The sequence below is a fragment of the Oryza sativa genome, chromosome 10, assembly GCF_034140825.1.
Source record: "Oryza sativa Japonica Group chromosome 10, ASM3414082v1".
Lineage (NCBI taxonomy): Eukaryota > Viridiplantae > Streptophyta > Magnoliopsida > Poales > Poaceae > Oryza > Oryza sativa.
In genome coordinates this window covers 12,716,655-12,741,129 of record NC_089044.1, presented here as the reverse complement: position 1 = coordinate 12,741,129, position 24,475 = coordinate 12,716,655, and the positions used below count along the sequence as shown (strand labels likewise).

At 39.6% G+C, this 24,475-nt stretch overlaps 1 protein-coding gene and 2 long non-coding RNA genes across 3 annotated transcripts; all 3 read left to right on the top strand.

The window, feature by feature from the left end:
• Positions 1 to 9,110: 9,110 nt before the first annotated feature.
• On the top strand, positions 9,111 to 11,056 carry LOC136353608 (uncharacterized). The gene is made up of 3 exons (XR_010736927.1): positions 9,111 to 9,373; positions 9,697 to 9,762; positions 10,880 to 11,056. It is a non-coding gene; the product is annotated as an uncharacterized lncRNA (long non-coding RNA).
• A 5,818-nt stretch (positions 11,057 to 16,874) lies between these two features.
• Positions 16,875 to 20,177, top strand: LOC4348501 (uncharacterized). The gene is made up of 2 exons (XR_001540301.3): positions 16,875 to 17,322; positions 19,509 to 20,177. It is a non-coding gene; the product is annotated as an uncharacterized lncRNA (long non-coding RNA).
• A 1,648-nt stretch (positions 20,178 to 21,825) lies between these two features.
• LOC107278330 (uncharacterized) lies at positions 21,826 to 22,865 on the top strand. The gene has a single exon (XM_015758432.3). The coding sequence runs from the start codon at positions 21,882 to 21,884 to the stop codon at positions 22,467 to 22,469; it is 588 nt and encodes a 195-aa protein (XP_015613918.1). The 5' UTR covers positions 21,826 to 21,881; the 3' UTR covers positions 22,470 to 22,865.
• The last annotated feature ends 1,610 nt before the right edge of the window (positions 22,866 to 24,475 follow it).

Below are 24,475 nucleotides of genomic sequence, written 5' to 3'. Positions count from 1 at the left end.
CCCTCTTCCGCTCACCCTTTCTTTCTCCCTCATCGACACGATCTCATATGTTCTCTCCTTAGCAGCCGCGCGCTACCTCCTCGCCCCTCCCACACCGCGCGTCGTTCTCCTTTGTCTTCCTCCTCAGCTGTTATATATCGCTCCCCCTCACCCCCCCCCCCACATCTCGCCTCTCCCTCTACCTAACGTCGCATCAATCTCTACTATTAGCACCACTTCCAATCATCGTGGGCATCGCCAATTGTCCATCATCAAGGGATCTCACCATTTTGAAGGGTGTTGTCGTCAATTGCCTGCCCCCCCCCCCCCACACACACACACTGTTGCCTCCTGTTGTTCACCGTCTTATGTCGAATTTGTGTATTTCGGGAAATATTAGAACAAACACACGAAACTTTAATTTTTAAACCATTGTTCAAAATAAGCGATCAGTAACCATGGATGTGTAGAGCTCGTTGAGTAGTATAAAGTAGACTAGGTAATCGAAGTCCGAATGAAGTCTCGATGTGGACCGTTAGATCTCTTTTCTAGTAACTACCTGCTTCACTAAACATACTAGTACATAATAAACCATACACGTTTTAGTTTATTAGCTGATTGTAGTGGGTCAACGTGATGACGGAGTAGATCTACTAGGTATCTCTAGCTAGACAAAATATATGCAATTAATAATAATGATAATTAACTAGCGCGTATTCGAGTGATGACTTGTCGACTTAAATTATATTTATATCTCATAAAAAAAACTTTTCATACTAGAACTTCTTTTATTTGTTCAAATTCGTTGGGAAAAAAATGAAGGAATTCCTCAAGTAACCATAAATGATCATAAAACACTATTTGTTCAAATTAAGGTTGAAAACGGGGCGGGTATTTCCAGCCCTCCCGCCCGGCCATATTATTTCGGGACAAATTCGGGTACCCGCGACTTTTCACGAATATCGGGTTCGAATACGGGTCTTTTTTGGCGGATATGAGATTGGGTTCGGGAACATGGTATCCGACGGATACGGGTTGTCCGGTAAAAAATCAGGGTATTACCCGGATAATTATACGGATATTACCCGTATTATGTTTTTGCGAGGTACTTTTTGGTACCATGTATTAGTTCTACTATGATGTATTGTAGCCTATTTATTTCCTAAGGTCCTAATGGCCTAATATAATCGTATTATGGATATATAGAATTGTTAAATGGTTATTGTCTATGTGATATATAAGATTGTTGCTTCGACATGATATCCTAATAAATATTCGTAACCGATAGTGCACGTATCTATTTTGGTACGTATTCGTTTCGTATTTTTGCCCGATATTATCCAAGTTTGTATCTGTATTCGGCACTATCCGTATCCGACCCGATTCCGATTATAAAATATGGGTTAAGGTATGGGAAGGGTGAGATCCGACCGAACCCGACCCGTTTTCACACCTAGTTCAAATTCATTGGGAAAAAAATGAAGGAATTCCTCAAGTAACCACAAATGATCGTAAAACACGAAGTGAGCGTAACTCACCTGTCAATTAGATTCCTTGGGTGAAACCAACCCATCCGGATTCAAATTCTAGATTTAATATGGATGATCGTATTTACGGCTAATTATTATTTCATTGGTAGGCGATGTACTCCACGATAGCGAGGCGTCCATGGTAACTTCGTCAATCACAAAATATAAAATGTACCGGCACAGTCTTACGATGTGCTCATGTTAGTAAGATGCGCACGTGTTGTGATCGCTTACGATTGTACTGTGTTTCTTTAAAAAAAATCATAAAACAAATGCATGCGCACATATTTTTGAATAAATCGGCGGGGAAGGGGTGCCAAATTGATACAACGCGTTATTTACGCACTGATTAGGTCTTCGTGATTTGCTCCGGTCAGCTCGCTTTGCTAGTTGCTCGTGCAAAATAGTCCACGTGCACGTCTCTTCTTTGATTTTCTGGAAGAAAGTGACGCCTTTGGGATTTCCATGTGTCTAAAAAGCTTTCGCGAACGCTTTGACCTATTTCTCATATGGCACAGGGATGATATGATGGTGACATATAAATAGTGATGTACTTTCTTCATACTCCCTCCTCCCTGAAAAACTACTTTCGGGTTTATATGCAAACCCAAAAGTAGGTTTTTTTTGACGGAAAAAGTATTTATATAAATATGTGCACTGGCATAGAAAACATTCATTCGTAAGTTATATATAAGTTTTATATAAGTTACAGTGTAATCTCTCGAAAAAAATTACAATATAATTATATCACGATTATATTATAATTATATCTGACAATTTTTTTATGATAAATGTATAGATATATAATCCCCGTATTAGTATCTAACCGATAGAAGGGTAGTTTAGTAACGATGTCGGGTTCGGAATCCTACATGTGGCCTGCCAGTTCAGAATCCAGCAGGAAATGCCATTCGTGTACTTGTGATGATATTGTTGAATTCAATCGGTCTTTGACCGTAACTTCGACTATTGTTTTATATTAAAACATATTGATAATATGTATAACCAGATTATAATTAGTATTGTAAAATTTCTGATACAGAAAAATCTTCTCATATGTATTTTATTTTTTCAAAGTCAATATCTGGACAACTATTAATAATCAAAATTTTAAAAAGTTTGGTCAAATAAAATCGATATTTTCATGTATTTAAATACAGAGAAAGTATCTCACACCGTTAATATTCCAAAATATGCTCTCAGTAAGTAGTATTACGAAGAGATTTAATTTGGAGGGAGATAATTAAACTACAAAAGTTTCTTACAATTTTTTCCTTGTTTTTAACACTACTACGTTAAAATAACTATAGATTTTCTAGCTAGAAAAGAAAATCAACGACGTAATTAATTAAAACCACGTATCAGTATGTACTACTCTATCCGTATTTTATATTTTAATGTATGACGCTATTGATTTTTTATCAACGTTTGATCGTTCGTCTTATTCAAAGTTTTTATACAAATATAAAAATATTTATGTCATGTTTAAGAGCATTTGATGATAAATCAAGTCATAATAAAATAAATGATAATTATATAATTTTTTTAGTAAGACGAATAATTAAACGTCGATAAAAGTTTACGGCGTCATACGTTAAAGTTAAAGTATAGACAAAGTATATCACAATTCGAATGGAAGGTATGAACTTAACTGGAACCACATATTTTGGATGTGCGACGCGATGCATCGAACCTGTTTTACTTGTTAGATTTTCCTCGTAGGGGGTTGGTGAATGGTGGTGACGTGTATGTTTTTTTCCATAGTCAAGGTCTAAACTCTTGGAGCGAAAACGTCACAAAAGTCAGGCGAGTCGAGTCGACGGCATGCGTACGTGTGTTCCGCCGTCCATCATCCGTCCTTGTGACGTCGACGTCTGCTTGCTCTTTGCATCCGATTCTACTGGGTCCGTATTATGCTGGAAGTGCCAGCCATATATAATTTGTACGAAAGTATGTATATGTATGCAGTGACGGACATGTGATAAATAGTACTTCCCTCCGTTTTAGGTTAGAAGATGTTTTTGACTTTGAACAAAGTTAAACTGCTTTAAGTTTGACCAAGTTTATAGAAAAAATAGTAATATATTTTATACAAGATAAATTTATTATAAAAACATATTTAAGTATTAATTTAATAAAACTAATTTGGTAATGTAAATATTACTATATTTGTCTATAAACTTAATCAAATTTAAAGAATTTTAATTCTTATAACCTGAAACGGAGGGAGTACCAGGATTATTACATACTGCTCCCTCCGTTATAACCTGAAACGGAGGGAGTGCCAGGATTATTACATACTGCTCCCTCCGTTTTTGAATTTATTTTTATAGTTATTTAATTTTGAGCAAATTTATATAAAAATATAATAATATTTTCAACACATAACAAATATATTATCAAAATATATTCACGGTTAGATTTAATAAAATTAATTTGATATTTTAGATGTTGCTAATTTTTTCTATTAATTTGATCAAATTTAAAAAAAGTTTGACTAGAAAAAAAGTTAAATGACTTGTAATATGAAACGGAGGAAATATTATTAACTAGAACCCTAATTATTATAGCCTAATACATGTAAAAATTGGATAAGCTATCTAATGTGTCCGGTGCACCAGGATAGGTAGCTACCCTATCCTAGGGCGGTACATATTCCCGTATGTACGTGTGTGTATACATGTAATATAATCAGTGATAAAGCCCGGAAAATTTTGAAGTCCATAAATATTTTTTAAAAAAATGTAAAACAGCAGATGCTCTGCCGAATACATCAAACAAGGAGAAAAATCCACTAGAAGCGAAAGCCCAGAGTTTCAGATCACAAGTGAAAACACCTCATAAAATGGTTGTTTGAGGGGCTACATGCGAAGAAAAACCAAAGATGCAAGCAAAGAAAACACTCGGCTATAGCCTATAGTAGGTACTCCATCACCAGATAAGCGCGATTTTGGTGGAGATTTTGGAAGACTTCGGCGACTCGAGCACTGCTCAATGGTGTGACAGACTGAAATACAAACACCCTAGATTGCTGGGCAAATATTACGCCAGGTGGACCAATCAGAAACCGCGGCAGTGCCTAAAGGTCTCGTTCCTCCCAACTCCATAAAAATCTAACAGTCACGAAAGAAGAAAGTGTGTAACTATAATATTATACTCCCTCCGTATTTTAATATATGACACCGTTGACTTTTTGACCAACGTTTGACCATTCGTTTTATTCAAAAATTTTGTGCAAATATAAAAATATTTATGTCATGTTTAAAGAACATTTGATGACGAATCAAGTCATAATAAAATAAATGATAATTACATAAATTTTTTGAATAAGACGAATGGTTAAACGTTGAACAAAAAGTCAACGGCGTCATAAGGTAGTACGATTTTTAGAAGATCAATATATCTATTAAATATCAAAGGGACGCATGGTAAATTCGTTGGAAATCCACAAAATTAAGCTCTCCTAATGGCTCTTGCGTTCACCACGGTGAAAGGGGTAGTTGAATGAGGACTCAAAAGTAGCTAGCGAGCCAGAGTTGACAGGACGATATCGTAAGAAAATTTGTGCATAACATCGTTCAACATTTATGAGTTGGAAGCTTGCAGCCCAAACTAAATTTTACAAGTTGTGCATGACTATGGACCTGTTTGGGGGAGCTTTAGATTCTGAGAAGCAGCTGTTTGGTAGCCAGTTTCTGAGAATCTGGAAAAGCTCTAAAACCCAGCTTCTCCAGCTTCTGGTTTCTTATCATTTTTCAGAAACTGTAACTATAGATTCTCAGAAGCTGTGAATTATTTGGGGCAGCTTCTAGCAGAAGCAGCTTTTGCGAAAAGCTGCAGCTGGATAAGCTCCCCCAAACAGGACCTATATGGCCCTGGCACTCGAGGTCCTGGTGGGTCTCCCTTGGCCCCGGAATGGCCCTTTCATGACCAACATCCAAAGCAGAATAATTAATTATTTGCTACTTTTACGAGAGTGGTGATAAAGGATTTACCACTAGATCTACATGCCACAAACACATAAGGGTTCACATGTCATAGATAGCGAGTGGAAAAAAATTAATTTCCACATCTTAAAAGTGGCAAAAAGTTAAATATCCCTCTAAAGCACCCCTACTTAATATATGCAAAATTCACGAAATTCTTAAACTCTTGTAGCACAAGTTTGGATCCACAGGCAACGAATAATGCATCTCAACAAATTTCTACCAACTACTAAGTATCATAAAGCTGCAAAAAGTTATTGTGAAGCACTTCATCTCACCAATATTTTCCGCGGCAATGTGTGTTAAAATTAAGGCACAAATCTTATAGGGTTAATTTGATCCGTGCCACTGTAAATGTGTCTATTCAGATAAATGCTATTATAATTCATCTATTCATAGCCATGCCACTCAAATTTTACAAAATTAGAATCATGCTATCGCCGTCACGTTTTCCATCCTCTTCCTCAATCACATGTGACCCACCCGTCAGATTATCTTCTTCACATGCGGCGCCGAGCCAAGAGTGCACAATGCTGGTGGCTACTTTGGTGGACGGAGTGGGTTGGTTGGGTAGAGTTATGGAGGCTGAGAAGTGGTGGAAAGAGATGAGAAAAAAGAGAAGAGGGGAGGATGGGGGAAGAAGATGAATCTGATGGGTGGGTCCCACATGTAGATGGGGAAGAGGATAGAAAACGTGACAGCGATGGCATGGTTCTAATTTTATAAAATTCGAGTAGCACGGCTACGAATAGACGAATTGTAATGGTATTTATTTAAATAGACACATTTGCAATGGCATGGATAAAATTAACCATTTGAAGTAACTCCGGAAACATCTTAATATCGGTTGATAATACCAACTGGTACTAAAAATATCTTTAGTATGGGTTGGTGTTACAAACCGGTATAAAAAAGCATCTTTAGTACCGGTTGGTAACATTATCCAGGACTAAAGATTCACCAGCATTAGTCTCGATTGGTGCTATCAACTGGTACTAAAGATGCATTTTTAATACCGGTTGATAACACCAATCAAGATTAAAGATGTTCCTAGAGACTTGGAATTTTAGAACCGGTACTAAAGAGCTTTAGTACCGGTTCTAAAGAGCTTTAGCACCGGTTCTTAATCTATGCAAGATATTTGTGTGTTTGGGGTATTGGATAAAAGATAAGTTCTCTAGTAGTGTTATATCTCTCTTATTTGTGGATGGCGCGAGACCGGGTATTTGTGGATGACACGAGACCGGGTGAAAGGATACCTCCTAGCGCGTTACTATGAGGCCAGTAATTATTACAAACTTTAGAAATGGGTTTATTTGATTTTTTAAAAATATTATATGAAAGTTTTTGCAAAAAATACAAACCAAAAAAGTTTGGAGTTAAAGAAAAGAATACAGCCTAAGGCCCATTTTTTTTCTTAACTTCAAACTTCAACTTCCTCATTTTCCGTTAACACGTTTTTTGAACTATTAAATGGTGTATTTTGACAAAATGTTTCTATGTAGTAGTTGTTTAAGAAAATCAAATATGTGCTAATCAGTTTTCTCGTTTAGCATTGTCTTCTGTAGTTCACTTTGACGTGTTGGTGTAGGATCAATCGGTTGACGAGAGCGTTGTCTAACTTCTTGAGAGGGATGCTTCCCACCTGCTTCTACTTGCACCTTTGCTTTAGCAATGATGGTATGTGCGGCATCAAGTTGTGCCCCATCAGCAGCCAACTCAATTACCGTGTTGACACCTGCAATCCTGACATCAAAGATCATCGAGTCCTGTGATGTGGTTACCTCTGTCTCCTCCTGATTCACCATTGGAGCAGCATCTCTTGTGCTAATTGACGAGGACACCAAGTCCTGAGTTGCATCGACTAGCAAAGTTGGAGCATACGCAGCCACTAGCCCACCTTGTCCGACTCCATCTCCTGAGCTGCATTGTCTATGACAATACTCCCTCTGTCCTTAAATATAAGGGATTTTAGTTGGATGTGACGTATTCTAGTACTACGAATCTGGACAAGGAGTATGTCTAGATTCATAGTACTAGAATACGTCCCTTCCACCCAAAATCCCTTATATTTTGGGACGGAGGGAGTAGGATTCAGCAGTCAAGGACAAAGTTGCAGCCTCTACTTGTGTTGATGATGCTCCCATCGAGGCCTCCGAGATTGATGCACAACTTGCCGGTTCCATCTCGCTCACATCTGTCAATTGCGTTGTAAATTCCTCCTCCAAGCTAGATAGCAGCCATGCTATCCGCCACCACAGCCAAAGTCAAAGCAGCCACAACCTCTTCATTTGCAGCCAAGGTCACCATGTTCTGTCTGATAGCTAGGATCTCCATTGAGATTTTTTCTGGAGCCCTGTTCATCACCGTTTTCGAGTTGAAAGCCACGCACATTGCTGTCAAGACCTCCTTAGTTTGCTGCTCTATTGCGGTATCATCAACAACAGTGAGCAACCCAGTGTTCCCTGAAACACAACATTAATTAAGCTATAAGTCTGTAGCTGAACCTCCTCTTAATGACATAGAGGATGACCCCACTCCATTTTTCAGTCGGTTTGGGTCCCGATCTCCCATAATGACATCATCATCATTCCTCTTTTGTTCACTGTAATCACACTGATTATCTTCGAGAGAAGGCCAATGGAGGCAATTGTTTAGTGGCTTGGAAAAGAGTGTGCCGTCCTCTCATGTATCTTGGGATCTTGAATTTGGAGTATATGAATTGGTGTCACATCCTGATTTTTGTTTCAGGATTTATAAATTATTTAATAAATTATTATTAGAATTTATATTAAATGTTCATTAATTTACAAGTGAAGTTAAATGTGGGAAATAAAATTTTCTAAATATAAAGCATGGATGTATTTAATTTTTATTAAATTGTCCATGGTTAATTATACTCTCTGGAATTTTCTCAGATTTTTCGGAGCTCAATTCCTAATTTTAATCATACAAAGAGCATTTCAGTAATTACCCACATATTAAATTAATCATTAAATGGTCTAATTATAATTTTTTTAAGTACTTTGAGTGTCCAATTATTTTCAGGATTTTTCTTGAAATTATTTGAGCATTGGAAGTATTTTTAACAATTCAAAGATCATTTAAGTGATTATTTTAATTGGAAAAGTAATAATAATCCTCTTCCTAGTCTTGGGCCCTTTCCGGCCCATCTCCCTCTTTTGTGTGCACGGCCGTGCAGCCCTAGTCGGCCCAGCCGAGTTTCCCCCTTCTCTTTCTTTCTTTGCTTTGTTTTCAGCCAGCCCAAGACGAAAAGTCTAATTTGCCTCCCTCGACACTGTTTATCTTCTACCTCTAGCAGCCGAACTGAGACCGATTTGGCTCGGTTTTTCTCCTCCAAATCTGACCTTTCCCCTTGTGTTTTTCTAAAATTAGTTGAGGCGAAATATTCCTCTTATCCTCCTCTATCTTTACCCCCAAAAAATCGGAGCTAATCGTTGAGTATCTCATCCGAATCGAACTCGTTTTCGAGTTTATCTCCAAAACCGAGTTTTTGATTTCCCCGATCGATTTCTTGCGGGAGGAGTCCGATCTCTTCAATCCAAGGCTATAAAAAGGACCCCCTAGTCCTCCTCTTTCGTTTGCCCCCTCTCCCGTGATCTTCCGTGCCTCGTAGCGCCGCCGCCACGTGCTCCACCCCGCCGTCGTCGCCGGCCGAGCTCCATCCGCGTCGCGCCGTCGCCTCCGTCGTCGCCGCCGGTCGCCGTCACCGCCGTAAGGTGCGCGGGAGGGTGGAGAAGCCCGGCCGCCTGACCCCCGAAGCCGCTGATCACCGGAGCCCCGTCGCCGCCGTCGACCGAAGCCGCGCCGCCGCTAGACCCCGTCGCCGGCCGTCGTCGTTCGTCGTTTGGTTCGAGGGTGAGTACCGTTGGGTTCGTCTCGTCGTCCTCTACGTGTACATGTCCTCCAAAGTCGCAGCCGACCATCCAATCTCCGGCGAGGTCGCCATCTTGGTCCGGCCATTGATGAGGTCATCATGACGTCATCATCGTTTTTCTTTTTCCTGTTTTTCTAATAGATTAAATCTTCAGAAATTCATAACTAAATCATCTTAGCTCGGATTTAGTTGGTTCAAGTCTCTAAATTTTTCTAAAATTGAGATGTACATGTTAAAAATATCCACATGTACTGTTCATGCTTGTTTATGTGCTGTTTTGGTGTTTTTGCTCTTTTCTGTTTAGATTCCGACGTTTCCGGAGAGTCCGTTTTCGCAGGAGAAGAATTTGAAGAGTTCCAAGGCCAGCAAGGCAAGTCACACAGATCCCAAACAACCCTTTGAGCATGTTGAACCTGTTTAAAGCTATTGATTTATTTCAACTTATGCATTGTTTTCGAATGTCATTGGGTGGTGAGCCTTTCCCCTTTAATTATGGCCGAAGATGACTTTATTTTCCTATGGGTTATAATTTGACTAGCATGGACCTTATATATTGGATTGGTTCAGCTAGATGTTATTTATAGTTGCTTAGCCATGCTTAGAAACAATAGCTCACTAATGGGATAAATCATGCTTCACTATCACTTATGGATATTTAATGGAAGTTCACGACGGTTGATCGTGATTGGTTAATTAATTACTTGTCAACTAAAACCTGATAATGGTGGGTTGTGAGCACATGGTTTTGATGGTCGTGCTCATGACAATTAAGGACCGGTTCATGAGTTTCGGATGTGAAACATTTACCGTGCCAACCACAAGCCAGCGTGGGCAACGGCTTTACCTTTTGTATAGCATGGTTCATTGCGGGGCACCCGACTGAGAAGTGGCGGAGATAAGCCCACGGGGGTCGCTGGGGAGTCTATGCCTCTGGTTTTTGAGGGGGTGATTATGATCCAGGAATGGTGCGCTGCAGTGGATTGTGTTATGCAAGGGGTAATGTCACAGCTCCTTTCCGAGGTACCGTGGTGGTATTGAGGCACATGGTGACATGATGTGGGGCTGTGTCTTGTGGGTACAGTGGTACACCTCTGATCAGAGTAAAACTATTCGAATAGCCGTGCCCGCGGTTATGGGCGGATTGAGCAATGTTTTTCGTGATTAGTCTCACACCTCTCACAATAATTATGGATGTTATACCTGGTAATAATTTGCTTAGCTCCTGGTTTGGAGTTAGATCTGTACAGCCGGGTATGGTTGTTCAGGATGGTTGGGCCTGTGCAGCATGGGTGTGTTGTTCAGTGTTGATTAAAATTTCTGATTAATTACTCCACTGTTTTACTTCTCTTAAATGTTTTGCTAAATGCTGCTTTTGCAAATGAGCCTATATTAGGCTATCCTTTGGTATCCTTGTGCACTTGCATATTTGTTGTGTGGCTTGTTGAGTATGTCATATGCTCATTCTTGCAATAATCAATCAACCTCAGTTGAAGAAAAAGGATCCAGAAGGAGAAGACGTTTGGCTTATACCCCAGTTGAGCTGCCTGTGGGAGTGGAGCTGAAGCCATCGCTAGACCGTTATTCCGCTGCTGTTTTCTTTTCTTTTGTAAGTGTGTAACGTTATTATTATGATGGATTTGTATATTAAATTGTCAGTTTGTGTACCTTGGCTGATTCCTGGACGAGGATTTTATGCACAAATAAGTTCGGAAATTACTAGTGAATTTCCGGGCGTGACAATTGGACACTTCGAATCAGGTGGCTTTGGTTCCAAAAGACAGATAGCACTCGTGCTTGGCAGGGAATGCCTGTGCAAGTTCCTCGCATGGCACCTAAACTTTTTAAAATGGCAATGTTTTCCCATGGGGGTATGGACTCTCCACTCTCTTTGGGACAAACAGATGTCTTGAGGGAAAGTCTATCACGGAAATAGCTCCAAACCTTTTTTAGTTGATTGCTAAAAGGTGGTAAAGAACTTGGTCAACCAAAAATGGGTCTCGGACATCAAAGAGCCTTTGACAGTTATGGTTATTACGGAATATCTCCATGTTTGGATAGCATTGCAAGGGGTAATCTTGTATGAGGAGCTAGATCATCGCCAATAGAAGCATATTGGATCTGGTGTTTACACTTCTAAATCAGCTTATGCATCTCTTTTTGTTGGGACCATCCGGTTTGCCCCATGGAGAAGGAATTGGAATAATTGGGGGCTATACAAGCTTTTTATGTGACTTGCGGTTTACAATAGATGTTGGACAGCCGACCGCCTTGCCAAGTGAGGCTTGCCTCATCCAGCGGCTTGCCCCCTTTGTGACCAAGATGATGAATCCATACAACATATTTCGGTCAATTTGTGTTCAGTAGTCAAGTTTGGACTTCGATTTTGGAAAGGCTTGGTTTATATTCCACACTTCCCGATCATAACTCTAGAGTTTTCTCTAGTTGGTGGTCAAGAGCAGCGAAAGGCCGGTTGAGAAAAAATGGGCTCAACTTGATGATTATTTTGGTCGCTTGGGAGATTTGGAAACATAGAAATGATTGTGTTTTCAATGGAGTTGTCCCTAATGTGGAAGTTGTCCTCCAAGCTGTCGCTAGCGAGGGCGCCCTTTAGTGTTCGGCAGGGGCATCAAGACTAGTGAGTTTTCCGCTATGGCAATAATGCTAGCTCCGTAGAGAGGTTGACGTGAGCATGTGTTTGTGTTTTTTTAGTTTTGGTGTTGTCTATTGTAAGATCTTGTGGGGGTTAAACCCGCCACTTTTCTTAATTTGTCTCTTAATGAAATGATATACAGATCTCTTGTGTATTCGGGGAAAAAAAACACTGATCATCTTCATCTATCTTTTCATTTCCGATTCCTCCTCGGGCATTTCCAATTCAAAGAAAACCTCATAGCTATGGATGACTACCTCAGTTCTAAAGTGTAATGACTTTTAACTATGTAAAAAAATAAAGATATGTTCGGATACAGAATTAGAAATTGTTTTATTTTGAGATGGGATAGTATTTAGTTTATTGGTTATAATCTAGTTTCATTTCTTTATCGACTTCTCTTTTTTTAATGTCCTCTAAATATTCAATGCTACTGCTGGTGCGACAAAACTGAAATAAATATGGGTGAAAAACAGAGTTCATCTTGGATGAAGATATATGCATTTAACGTGCAAATCAGAATCATGTGGTCTATTACTTCTGCAATAATAAGGCGGATCCGAATCCTCTGCCATGAAAATTTTTCGGTGATCATTTGCACCGTCCATGAAGCATAGGACCATGCATAGTGAAGCGCAAGAAGAATGGAGACGGGGATTTCAATTTGCCAACTTTTTCATAAAAATAAAATAAAATTATGGGATTTATGAGAAACTTGATAGGGTTTTAATGTCCACAGAGTGGGAACAAAAATTTCCTCTGTCTTCTGTGGTGGCTCTTAATAGGGATATTTCTGTCTTATGTGGTGGCTCTTAATAGGGATATTTCTGATCATACTCCTTTACTGTTGAATACAAATTCCTCATCTCTCAGTAATACTCAATAGAGTTTTAAGTTTGAACTTGGTTGGCTATTACGAGATGGTTTTGTTCATATGGTGAAAGAAATTTGGTCTTGTGTTGACGAAGGCAATACTGCTATGGAGCGGTGGCTGGCAAAAATTCGTCGGTTGCGACAACATCTTAGGGGTTGGTCAAAACATACTAGTGGAGTTTATAAAAAAGAAAAGAAAGAAATTTTAGATAAGTTAGATTTGCTAGATAAAAAGGCTGAAACTTCTCTTTTGAGTCCGGAAGAATTGGATATTAGATGGTTTTACAGGAACAGATTATCATCTATTTTGAGAGAGGAGGAAATTAAATGGTATCAGAGGGCTAAATCAAAAGACATCTTAGAGGGTGATTCTAACACAAAGGATTTTCATTTAGTTGCGAATGGTAAACATAGGAAAACTAGAATTTTTCAGTTACAGGATGGTGACCATTTGATACATGGTGATGCAAATTTAAAATCGCATATTACTACTTATTATAAGGGTCTTTTTGGTCTACCTAAGGAATCTCAACTTCAATTTGATGAGAGTAAAGTTGCTGATATTCCTCAAGTTTCTCATATAGAGAATGAGGCTTTAATACAGGAATTTACTGAAACAGAGATTAAGGAGGCTATCTTTCAGATGGAGCACAATAAAGCCCCGGATCCCGATGGTTTTCCTGCTGAATTTTGTCAAGTTTTCTGGAGTGTTATTAAAAATGATTTACTTGACTTGTTTAAAGAGTTTCATAATGGTTCTTTACCTTTATTCTCGCTTAACTTTGGTACCATCATTCTTTTACCTAAGTATGTAGAGGCCATGAAAATTCAACAATATAGGCTTATATGCTTACTTAATGTTAGTTTCAATTTTTTTACCAAAGTTGCCACAAATAGAATAATGTGTGTTGCCCAAAAGGTCATTAGTCCTACTCAAACTGCTTTTATTCCTGGGAGAAATATCATGGAAGGTGTGGTTATTTTGCATGAGACTTTACATGAGTTATCGTAAAAATAATAGTGGTGTTATCTTAAAGATTGACTTTGAGAAAGCTTATGATAAGGTTAAATGGCCCTTTGTTCAATAGACTTTGCGGATGAAGGGCTTCTCTCCTAAATGGTGTGAGTGGATAGCCTCTTATATCCAAGGAGGTCATATTGGTATTAAAGTCAATGATCAAATTGACGATAATTTTCAAACTTATAAAGGCTTTGGACAAGGATGACCCGTTATCTCCAATTCTTTTTAATATAGTAGCTAATATGTTAGCTTTGCTAATTAAAAGGGCTAAAGAGAATGGTTCTCTTAATGGGGGTAATTCCTCATCTTGTGGCTGATGGTTTGTCTATCTTGCAATATGCATGATACTATCATTTTCTTGGAGCATGACTTACAACAAGCAAAGAACTTGAAATTGATTTTATCTGTATTTGAAAAATTATCTGGCCTGAAAATAAATTTTCACAAAAGTGAGTTATTTTGTTTTAGGCAGGCAAAAGAGTGCTTTGATCAATATTCGTCTATATTTGGTTAAGCTAGGCTCCTTTCATGTTGGATATCTTGGTATTCCAATGCATTTTAGGAAGTTGAGTAATAATGATTGGATGGTTATTGAACAAAGAATAGAGAGAAAACTGAGTAGTTGGAAAGGTAAACATATGTCTGTTGGAGGTAGATTGGTTTTGATCAATTGTGTACTTTCAAGTTTAGCTATGTTCATGATTTCTTTCTTTGAGATTCCAAAAAGGGTTCTTCAAAAGATTGATTATTATAGATCACGTTTCTTTTGGCAAGGGGATGACCATAAGAAAAAAATATAGATTAACTAGATGGGATATAATTTGTCAACCCAAAGACCAGGGTGGATTGGGTGTTCATATAAGTTAATTAATGAGGATGGTGTTTGGCAAGATTTATTGAAGAGAAAGTATCTTCATAACCCAAGTGGATAGGAAACAAGGTGGTTTTCATTTTTGGTTAGGGCTTATGAAGGTAAAAAACACATTCTTAAATATGGGCTCTTGGATTGTGAATGATGGTCAACAGATAAGATTCTGGGAGGATAAATGGCTAGGAAATATGGCCTTTACGGATAAGTATCTATCTTTATATGCTATTGTTAGGAGGAAGAGTGCCCCTATTGCTAGTGTTATGGGCTCTGTCCCGCTAAATGTTTCTTTTAGGAGAGCTTTAGTTGGGCAGAATCTAACAATTTGGCATGATTTGTGTGCTTCTATTGCTCATATCCAGTTGGATGATACTGGTGATTGTTTTAGATGGAATTATCATCAGAATAGCCAGTTTTCGGTAAGATCAATGTACTTAGCTTTAATTAGTAATGGTTACATTGATAGAAATAAGTTCATTTGGAAGCTTAAGATGCCGCTTAAGATTAAGAACTTTATGTGGTACTTGCTCAAAGGAGTCGTCTTAACTAAGGATAATCTAACGCGACGGAATTGGAATGGGTGTTTAAGATGTTGTTTTTGCATGAAAAATAAGACGATTCAACACTTGTTTATGGATTGCCATTATGCAAAGTTTATTTGGAGAGCTGCTCGGTTTTCTTTTGGATTACACCCTCCTAGAAGCATACCTCATATGTTTGACGGTTGGCTTCAGGGTGTGGATAAAGAAAAGAGAAAATTGATACTTGTTGGTACATCTGCCTTATGTTGAGCCCTGTGGTCGTGTAGAAATGATAGGGTTTTTGACAAAACGCCATCTGTTTCTGTAACATCCTGAAAATTTACAATTTTCTAATCCTGCATCATGCCACTTCTTATGTTTTTAATAATTTCCTAAACCTAGGAAAATATAATTAGTGGGACCTCCTAAAACTAACTTGCATAAAATCCCTCTATGGTATTTAACTTCTTTTGTGTTTTTCATTTAAAGATATATTTGGTTAAATTAAGGTGTTTCTTGATTTGGTTTTAAATTAAAACCTTCTTTCGACAAAATTCCTCTTATTCAAATTTAGTTGAAAACCCTTTTCATTTGTATGAATTATGGTCCAAGAAAACCCTCCAAACCAACTCTTTGTAATTCCGATTTTAATTGGAATTAATTGTCGACCCATCCTTTGATTCCAAACCTATCCTTAGTTCCCTTGACAAATCTCAAGTATCCAAATTCCTCCTTTCAATCTAGCCGCCAATTTAATTCCCATGGCTTGATTCCTCCTCGGCACAAGAAGATATATTTCATCCTTCCATCCCAAATCCAAAACCTCATTTAGCCCATAATTAATTCTAGATTTCCTACCACATATTTTGGGCTAAAATTTTATTTATTCCATTCCCTCCATTTTCCTCCCACATTCCCAATTATATATCTCTCTCCCCCATTTGAGTGCATCTATATAAATTCAACTATATTCCACTTCCAAAAATATTGCACTCAAATTAGAAAATATCTCTTTTGGAAATTATATCCAAATATAATTTCCTTCCAAACTTTCCTATTCAAATTCTTTTCAAATATAAATCCTATTCAATTCCATTACCCAAACCCCCTTCAAAATTCAGAAAAAGTTTCTATTCACTTTGGGCCGAAATCCTTTTTCTTCTCCCTTCAGCCCAAGCCGGCCCAAATCGGCCCATAGCCGAGCCGCCTCCAGGTGCGCGTGTTGCACACGCGCACGCCGCCGCCAACACCTTCCGTCGCCGCTAAGAAATCGGCCGCCGTTCTCTCCACGCCGCCGCCGCCGTCAACTTGCCGACCACGCCAAGCCGTCGCCGTGCCGTGCCTCTCTGCTGCCGCCGCCCAGCCATACGGCAGCCACCACGTGCACGCGCCGCCGTCGCCATCCAATCAGAGAATGAAGCCGGCGCCGTCTTTTCTTCCTTCACATCAGCGTCGCCGTGGCCGAGTCGACGACCGCCTCCACAACCGCCTTCGGCAACCGACCTCCGCGGCCTATAAATAGACGATGAGGTCGCCCCTTTTCCCCTCCACACCATCCGAGCTCTTCGAGCTCTGTCTTTCTCTCTCTCTTCCTCAAGACCGGCTGCCGCCACCGTCGGCCGATCTCTCTCACCGGAGCACCACTAACCAAATCCTCTCACCACCAACATTGCCTTACTCCGGCGAATCCATTTTTCCACTTTTCCCCTTCTCTTTCGTCCCATTTCAAGCCCCACCGGAGCTCTCTCTCTCCTGCCGGTTCACGGTCTTGAGCTCGTCGTTCCGGCCATTCCCTTAACCCCCTCTGCCGGCCACTACCTTACCTAGGTGTGCTGTACCCGGGAACACCACCGGCCGTCGGCGTCGCCGCCTTCCGATTACTGGAGCCCCGACGCCCCTCTCCTCCTCCTCTCTGTTCGACCGGAGAGAAGAAGAAGGAAGAGACGGGAAGAAGAAGAAGAAGAAGAGAAAGAAAAAGAAAAAGAAAAGCCTGACAGGTGGGTCCCCTGTACAGTGACTTTTCTCATTTTCTCTATTTAATTCAAATCCCAAACTTTAGAAGCCCATGTCTCCTAAACCGTAGATCCGATTCCAGTCAAACTTGGACCTAAAGTCATCTAAATTCAAAATCTATATTTTGATACCAAATTTGCTATTTTAAGATTTTATTTAGATTTCCTTAAGTTATTTAAATGTCATTTGCTTTTCAAATATCTCCTTTTATTTTAAAATACCCTTTAGCCACTAAAAAGCCGCCGGTTGGAACTTTACACCTTCCATGGGGACGTTCGCGTGGTCTACGGACCCCAACGTCGAACCGTTGGTTGTAAAGCTCGGCATAAACCAAACCCAAGATTGAAGTGCTGCTCCTGGCACCCTACGCCTCACTGCGTACAATGGTCGGAGCTTGACTATTTCCTCGACCTCCACAGCACGCTACACAGTTCGCTCTCAAGCTCTGTGTGATTCTAGCCGCTCCACCGCCACTCACGGTTGTCGGAGTAACACTTCCACCCCACTAAACCTGCACCCACCTCCTATTCTTCTAGCCGATATGATGTCTATCGACACCAGCTAGAAATGATACCAAATCTAGTCGCTATACTATCCAACTCTAGCGATGACTAGCAAACACCCAAAACCCTAGCCGATATTTATCCTACCTCAATATTGGCCTAAACAACTAAACTCTAGCTAACACCTTGTTGGTTAAAACCCAACCGTCATCCAAATACCCCACCTACCAATATCGCCTATCCATTATACTCAGCCACCTACTCTCCTAGAACCTATACAGAGCCTAACCGATATGCTTCCCTACTCCGTAGTCGGCTTAAATATAACCAAACCCTAGGTATTATACTACCCGAACCTACCACCAACCAATACTAGCCATATTCCAACTGAACCAGTTCAATTATCCAATATACATCCTATCCTTTTAGCAACCAAGCATTCACATGAAATATAAGCAACCTTAGTTGCCTGATCCCCTCTCCACCTTAGCCTTCAACCCTTTAGAACCCTATACCCCTTTAACGGAGATATTTATACCCCAAGCCTAGCCATTCTTGCTCTTTATCACTTTCTTACTATTTCATGATTTTTATTGAATTTGGTTCTTCGTCTTTCTTAGTAGAGTCTATTTTATTTTGGATGGCAACCTGTGGTATTTCGAGGATCGGATAATCAGGTTGCCTATCTCGGATTTGTTTGCGTTGGAGCAAGGGAAGTTATTATTCCCTCCCTTTGAGCATAATGATCCTATATTCTTATATCTCTATTCTATGTATTAGTCATACATGATTTCAAATGCATAACTTGAACATATAGCAAACTAGATATATGCTAGCTTTTGCTTAGCTCTGCCTAGTTAGACTGCATAAAATATAATGAACTTAGATTGGGACAGTACGGTAGAAATAGTTGATTTCCGGGTGGCTAGTACTGTTCCAACCGACATAAGACTGCCAAGTACATGTGAAGAACATATGAGTACGACCGCAATTCTCGTATGGGCATGGACCTAGCTGATTAAGTTATCTAGCAAAGGTGGTACCTCTGTATAGTGGTTCTTCTTAAGTCCTCGCACAGGAGGCAAATTTATGCCGCGAAGGGCAATATTGTGATATTTACCGAGGCGCAGGTAAATATTTATTTGAGATAAATCATGATCATGAATTGTTTGTGAACCCTAATTGCGAAGACATGGTGTCATACAATCAGTTCTCTCTAAAGATCTCGGGAATGCCAGAACTCCTCTCGCTGCTGATAACGCTACGTTCAGAGCGCATGGGGACTAGAGTTCATGGAACAGGTACCACTGATGTTAGTAACTGAAAAGCTTTGCCATGATAAGGCTAATGTGTTTGGCACGTCATGGATTGCAGGTAAAGCGTACATCTACTGCAGTATGAATATTATTAAAACTATTCGAATAGCTGTGCTCGCGGTTATCGGGCATTGGGACTCACTATGGCATCTTGGATAGAAACCTAATTCAAAATTTTATTAAATACTGCTGCATTTAAAACATTACAGGTTTTCTACTTCTACATTCTCTGCTTTCTGCAAATAAACCTAGCTTTACACAGATATTATCAATTCATACATTCATTGTTGATTAAATATAATAGCTTGCTGAGTACGTTGTACTCACCCTTGCTTCAACCCCCTTTTTCAGAGTCCATTTGGAGTTTGTGCCGAAGCTGGGAGTTCAATTATATAAGTTAGTTTCATGTCAACCTAATTCTCAAGTCTAGATTAGATAGATGGTTTAAGTCTATAGCAAAACAGCAAAGTTAGTCTATTCCAAAGCTTTTGCTGCACTAGTTAGCCACAATCTTGTAAATACCCTATTACTTTATGTAATAATATCTCCTTCAAAGCTATGTCTAAATGTATGTAAAGACGATCCAGATTATTGAAATTGTATCAATCTACTGATCTAGGGCTTGATACAATTTTAATATGTCGGTTACCGAATCATTAGTTTTGGGACCCGACAGTTTCCTATATGTAGGTAATTTTCAGGGCAACATATTGGCTTCGACAGTGGGTTCAACTACAAAAGTATGAGGAAGATGGAGTTTTCCTGAATGTTGCATGTCGTAATCTTGAAACAATGGTTATGCAACTTTTCGCCAACTATGGATGGAGATTCACCAATAGACTGGAATATTGTTTTCCTTGTCATGTTAGGTCTTCTTTAAATTTTGGTTGGTTGGCTTGCTTTATTTTGGACTACGTCTTTTTAAGTTTGCTACTTTTTGTAATAATTAGCTGTAGCTCTTCGGAATAAAGGCCGGGATGTTACATTCCATTATTAAAAAAAATTATGGGATTAGGAACATATTGGGCATGTGTTGATGATGATCCAAGGACGTGTGTTGTTCCATGCCTAAACCAACCACACCAACATAAAATGCTCAATGCAAAAATACTCAAGTTTTATTTGGTTTGTTGTCAAAGATTTGACAATGGAGTCATTGTAGTAAGGCTAAAGGCCCCTTTATTGGTAGGAAAAACATAAAAAACTTAAAGTTCTATAGGAAATACTCATAGGAAGACCTTTAAATAAACGATTGAGTAATATACTTTCCTTTGAAATTCTTATGAAATAGGTAATTTTATAGAGATTTTAAAGAAAAGTAAAGAATGAACTTTAACCTCTTAAAAATTACCTTTAAGGTTATCTCACTCATCCGATCGAGCAGTTTTTCTTACTGTCTATTTATAAACGAGCATCCTGTCTAATCCGAAATTTGACAAAATGAACTTTGCCTAACAGAAATCCTCTGTGTTTAGTTCACGATAAAATTAAAAGTTTGATTGAAATTGGAACGATGTAACGGAAAAGTTGGAAGTTTGTGTGTGTAGGAAAGTTTTGATGTGATGAAAAAGTTAGATGTTTGAAGAAAAAGTTTGGAACTAAACAAGGGATGAAGCTATTGCTTGAGGTGTTGTTTGGATCTGACGAAAAAGATTAAGTGATAGACACGTAAAACGTGAAAGCCATTAATGCATCATTAATTAAATTTTAATTATTACAAACTTGAGAAAATGGATTTATTTAATATTAGAAAGCAACTTGTATATAACGAAATACAGTTTTTAGCTGTTTGAAAAATGTGCTAATGAAAAACAAGGTAAAATTTATATTTAATTAATCAAGTAGATCAAGGCCGTAGTACTATCTTTTACGGTGGTACTACCTTTACAGGCTTTCTTTGGTTGAAGCTGCCAACTCAATTTCCTTGTTTTTTACGTGCACACTTTTTAAACAATTAAATCATTAAATGATACGTTGTTTACGAAAAAAAATATACACAAAAGTTGTTTAAAAATCGTAATAATCTATTTTTAGAAAGAATAGCCAGTACTTAATTAATTATGTACTAATAAGTTGCTTTGTTTTACGTGCACGATGGATGAATTCCCAACCCAAATAACAAACTCAGGCAGTAGTACAGACAGTGTTTAGTTCCTTCAAACCTCTAAAAATTCCGTCACATCAAATGTTTGGACACATGCGTGGAGTATTAAATATGGATGAAAAAAAACTAATTACACAGTTTGCATGTAAATTGCGAGACGAATCGTTTAAGCCTAATTAAGCTATGATTTGACAATGTGATGCTACAGTAAACATTTGCTAATGACGGATTAATTAGGCTTAATAAATTCGTCTCGCAATTTATAGGCGGAATCTGTAATCTGTTTTGTTATTAGTCTATATTTAATACTTTAAATGTGTGTAGTTGAAGATTGAACTAACCAACATAAAAGAAAAAAAATATCGGAGAGAGTAACTTTGGCTTGCAGAGCACAATTAACTCTGGCTTGCAGTGTACTACACAATTCCAAGAAGCCCCAATCCAAAATAAAAAAAACTAGAGAGGGGCCAATCCACAAAAGACACAAGACTATTGTTGACCAGTTGACCGACCCCCCTTCCTCGGCGACATCGTCTATATTACGATTTGCCCCCAAAAACCCCCAACTCTCCCGCTTCATCGTTTCCACCGGAGAAAAACCCTCGAACGCCGCGCCGCCCATGGCCTCCGCCACCGCCGCCGGCGACGCCTCCGCCGCGGCGTTCTGGACGGCGTGCCCGCACTGCTGCTACGTCCACTCCTACCCGCGCCACTACGCCGGGCGCCGCCTCCGCTGCCCGACCGCCGCCTGCCGCCGCGCCTTCTCCGCCGCCGAGCTCCCCGCCGCGCCGCCCATCGTCCCGGGCACCGACATGTACTTCTGCACCTGGGCCTTCTTCCCGCTCGGCCCCCCCGCCGCCGCCGCCGACGGGTGGGCCCCCTTCACCCCCTTCAACTCCGCCCCGACCCCCTCCCCTCCCCCCGCCACCGCCGCCGCCCCCGCCCCCGCCCCCGCTCGCGCCGGTGGCCCCACGTCGAGGAAGAAGATGTGCGTGTCCCTCAAGGGGAGGGCCCGCGTGGAGGCGGAGCAGGAGGAGGAGGAGGAGGAGGCCGCGGCCGCCGCCACCATCATCGATCTCGAGCCGGAGGTGCAGGAGGGCGGGATTGGCGAGAAGGGCTTCACCGGCATCAACCTCAACGAGTCGGTGGAGCTGAGCGAGCTGGGGTTCCGCGACGACGAGATCGAGCTCTTCACCGCCATGTCCTGAATTCGTGATCGCTGGGGAAGGTGGTGAAAAAGGTTGTGCGCCTTCTGATCATAATATCATATACTCAATGCTTAGTACTACTAACTGCTCAACATGGTGGATGGTTTGAAAAAATTGGGATAGTAACCAGTAATATAATCTTCGTATCTGTGTAGTTATCAAGGTTTTAGTTTCTTATGATGGAATGTAGGCCTTTAGGGCTTAGCAATGCATAGTTTTTGGTTATCTTAATGGCACAAGGCTATGGTATGAAGGTGATCGCGCATAGTGGTGGAAATGGCAAATGTGGATCCTTTTGGTTGGACTTGGAAGTGTAAAGTGGGTTTTATGTCTTTTGGTGCTGGAAAATGTCCACTTTATGGCCCCAATATATATAAATTTTAGTTTTTAGTTTCAGCTTGTTCTGTTTGTGCACGGTTTTGTCGGATGGTGATATCAACTTGAGATTATCCTCTGGTTTATTGTTGTTGATTTAATCACTAGAATGGAACACAAAGTTTCATGCTTGCTTGCACTCATTTGCCTTTGGTGTGTGAGTTTCTGATGCCCTGAGGATTTCTGATGATCAGTTCGTTCAGTTCTTGTGTCGGAGCCCTGCAGCTGAATGCGACCAAATTCTTTCAGTGACTGTTGTGTCTTAAATTGGATATCCAAGGTGCTATGTTATCCAACTGGGGATAGGATAACACAGCGCCACAATTTTCAGTCTGTGATCTTTGACATCTTCATCAGTAGAACTGTCAAATTTTGCAGGCCAATGTTGTGAGTTTGATATGGCCACCATTCACTCACCATTTATCCTTGTTTTCACTATTTGTATTTCGTTGTTTCAAAAAAAATATTTGTATTTCAGCTAGTGAGAAATGAATGGTATAAAAGTATAGTATGGCCAAATCAGATATAATCTTTCCAGCATAATTCACAAAAAGTGGGGGGATACAATACACAGTTCTGCTTCAGATTAGTATAGTTGGTGCTTTTTTTTTTCCACCACTTGTGACTATTTGGCTAGAAGTTGTGGCTTTAAACAATGTGCTTCAAACATTGTGTATAGGTGCTAGTGGGGAAAAAAATGGAGCTATGTTACTTCAATTCCTGCCTGTGAAAAAATATTTGTTTCCTCAAAATCTGATGGTTTAAGCTGAGCCATCATTTCACTGTCTGACTCCTGAGTTACAGAGTGGAGCTAGAACTTCTGGTACGCAAAAACCACATGGAATTCACTAACATGTAGTACCAATGTACATTATGTAGTACCATACAACTCGCATCGCTTTCATTATGGACATATCTTCTGTGTTTTCGCTGTATCCATTCTGTCAGGACAAGAATCCGGCCAAATTAAAAGCCATGCAAACTGACAAGAGTATGATCTGTCGTAAATGTTCAAGATTTTGTTTTATTTTCTCTGCTGTGATTAGAGTCATTCTCCATTCTTGTAATGGGGTGTACATGAACTGCAGCCTGCAGGTATTTATTTTGTTCAGTGTGACGTATAAATAATGTTGGCAATTACCGGGTCACTGTTTATGATTTTTCAGTGCTGCTAGATCAAGTTTGCTCTTCCGGGCTAGTAATATTTGACGATTTCTTCAGTTGTTTGTGTAATTCTCGTAAAAACCTGTACAATTTACAGGAAGCAAACACCGCTTCAGATCGCATGGACTGGGCTTTGGCCCATGCCTAATGAATAATTATACCTACAGTGGGCCAGATTTGGCCCATTGCAAATTGTTACTGGCGAAAGCATAATTAGACTTCGGACGTCGGCGATGGATAAGTTGCCGCAAAATTTGTAACTTTGTTTTTTGGATTTTTCTACACGTCTTAAATTTTCTTCAGTAACTTGGTTAAACACAAATACAATATAATTACATTGTAACTTACATTTTACTATAGTATAATTTTTATATATAACTTTAACATAGTTTTGGACAGTTAGATTTGCTCAGATTCATGCAAATATGGAAAGAAAATATTAATGTGTTCAATTGCTCATGGATGAG

Excerpts from the sequence above, each read along its gene's own strand:
- LOC107278330 (XM_015758432.3), top strand. The coding sequence starts at position 21,882 with ATGGCCTCCGCCACCGCCGCCGGCGACGCCTCCGCCGCGGCGTTCTGG.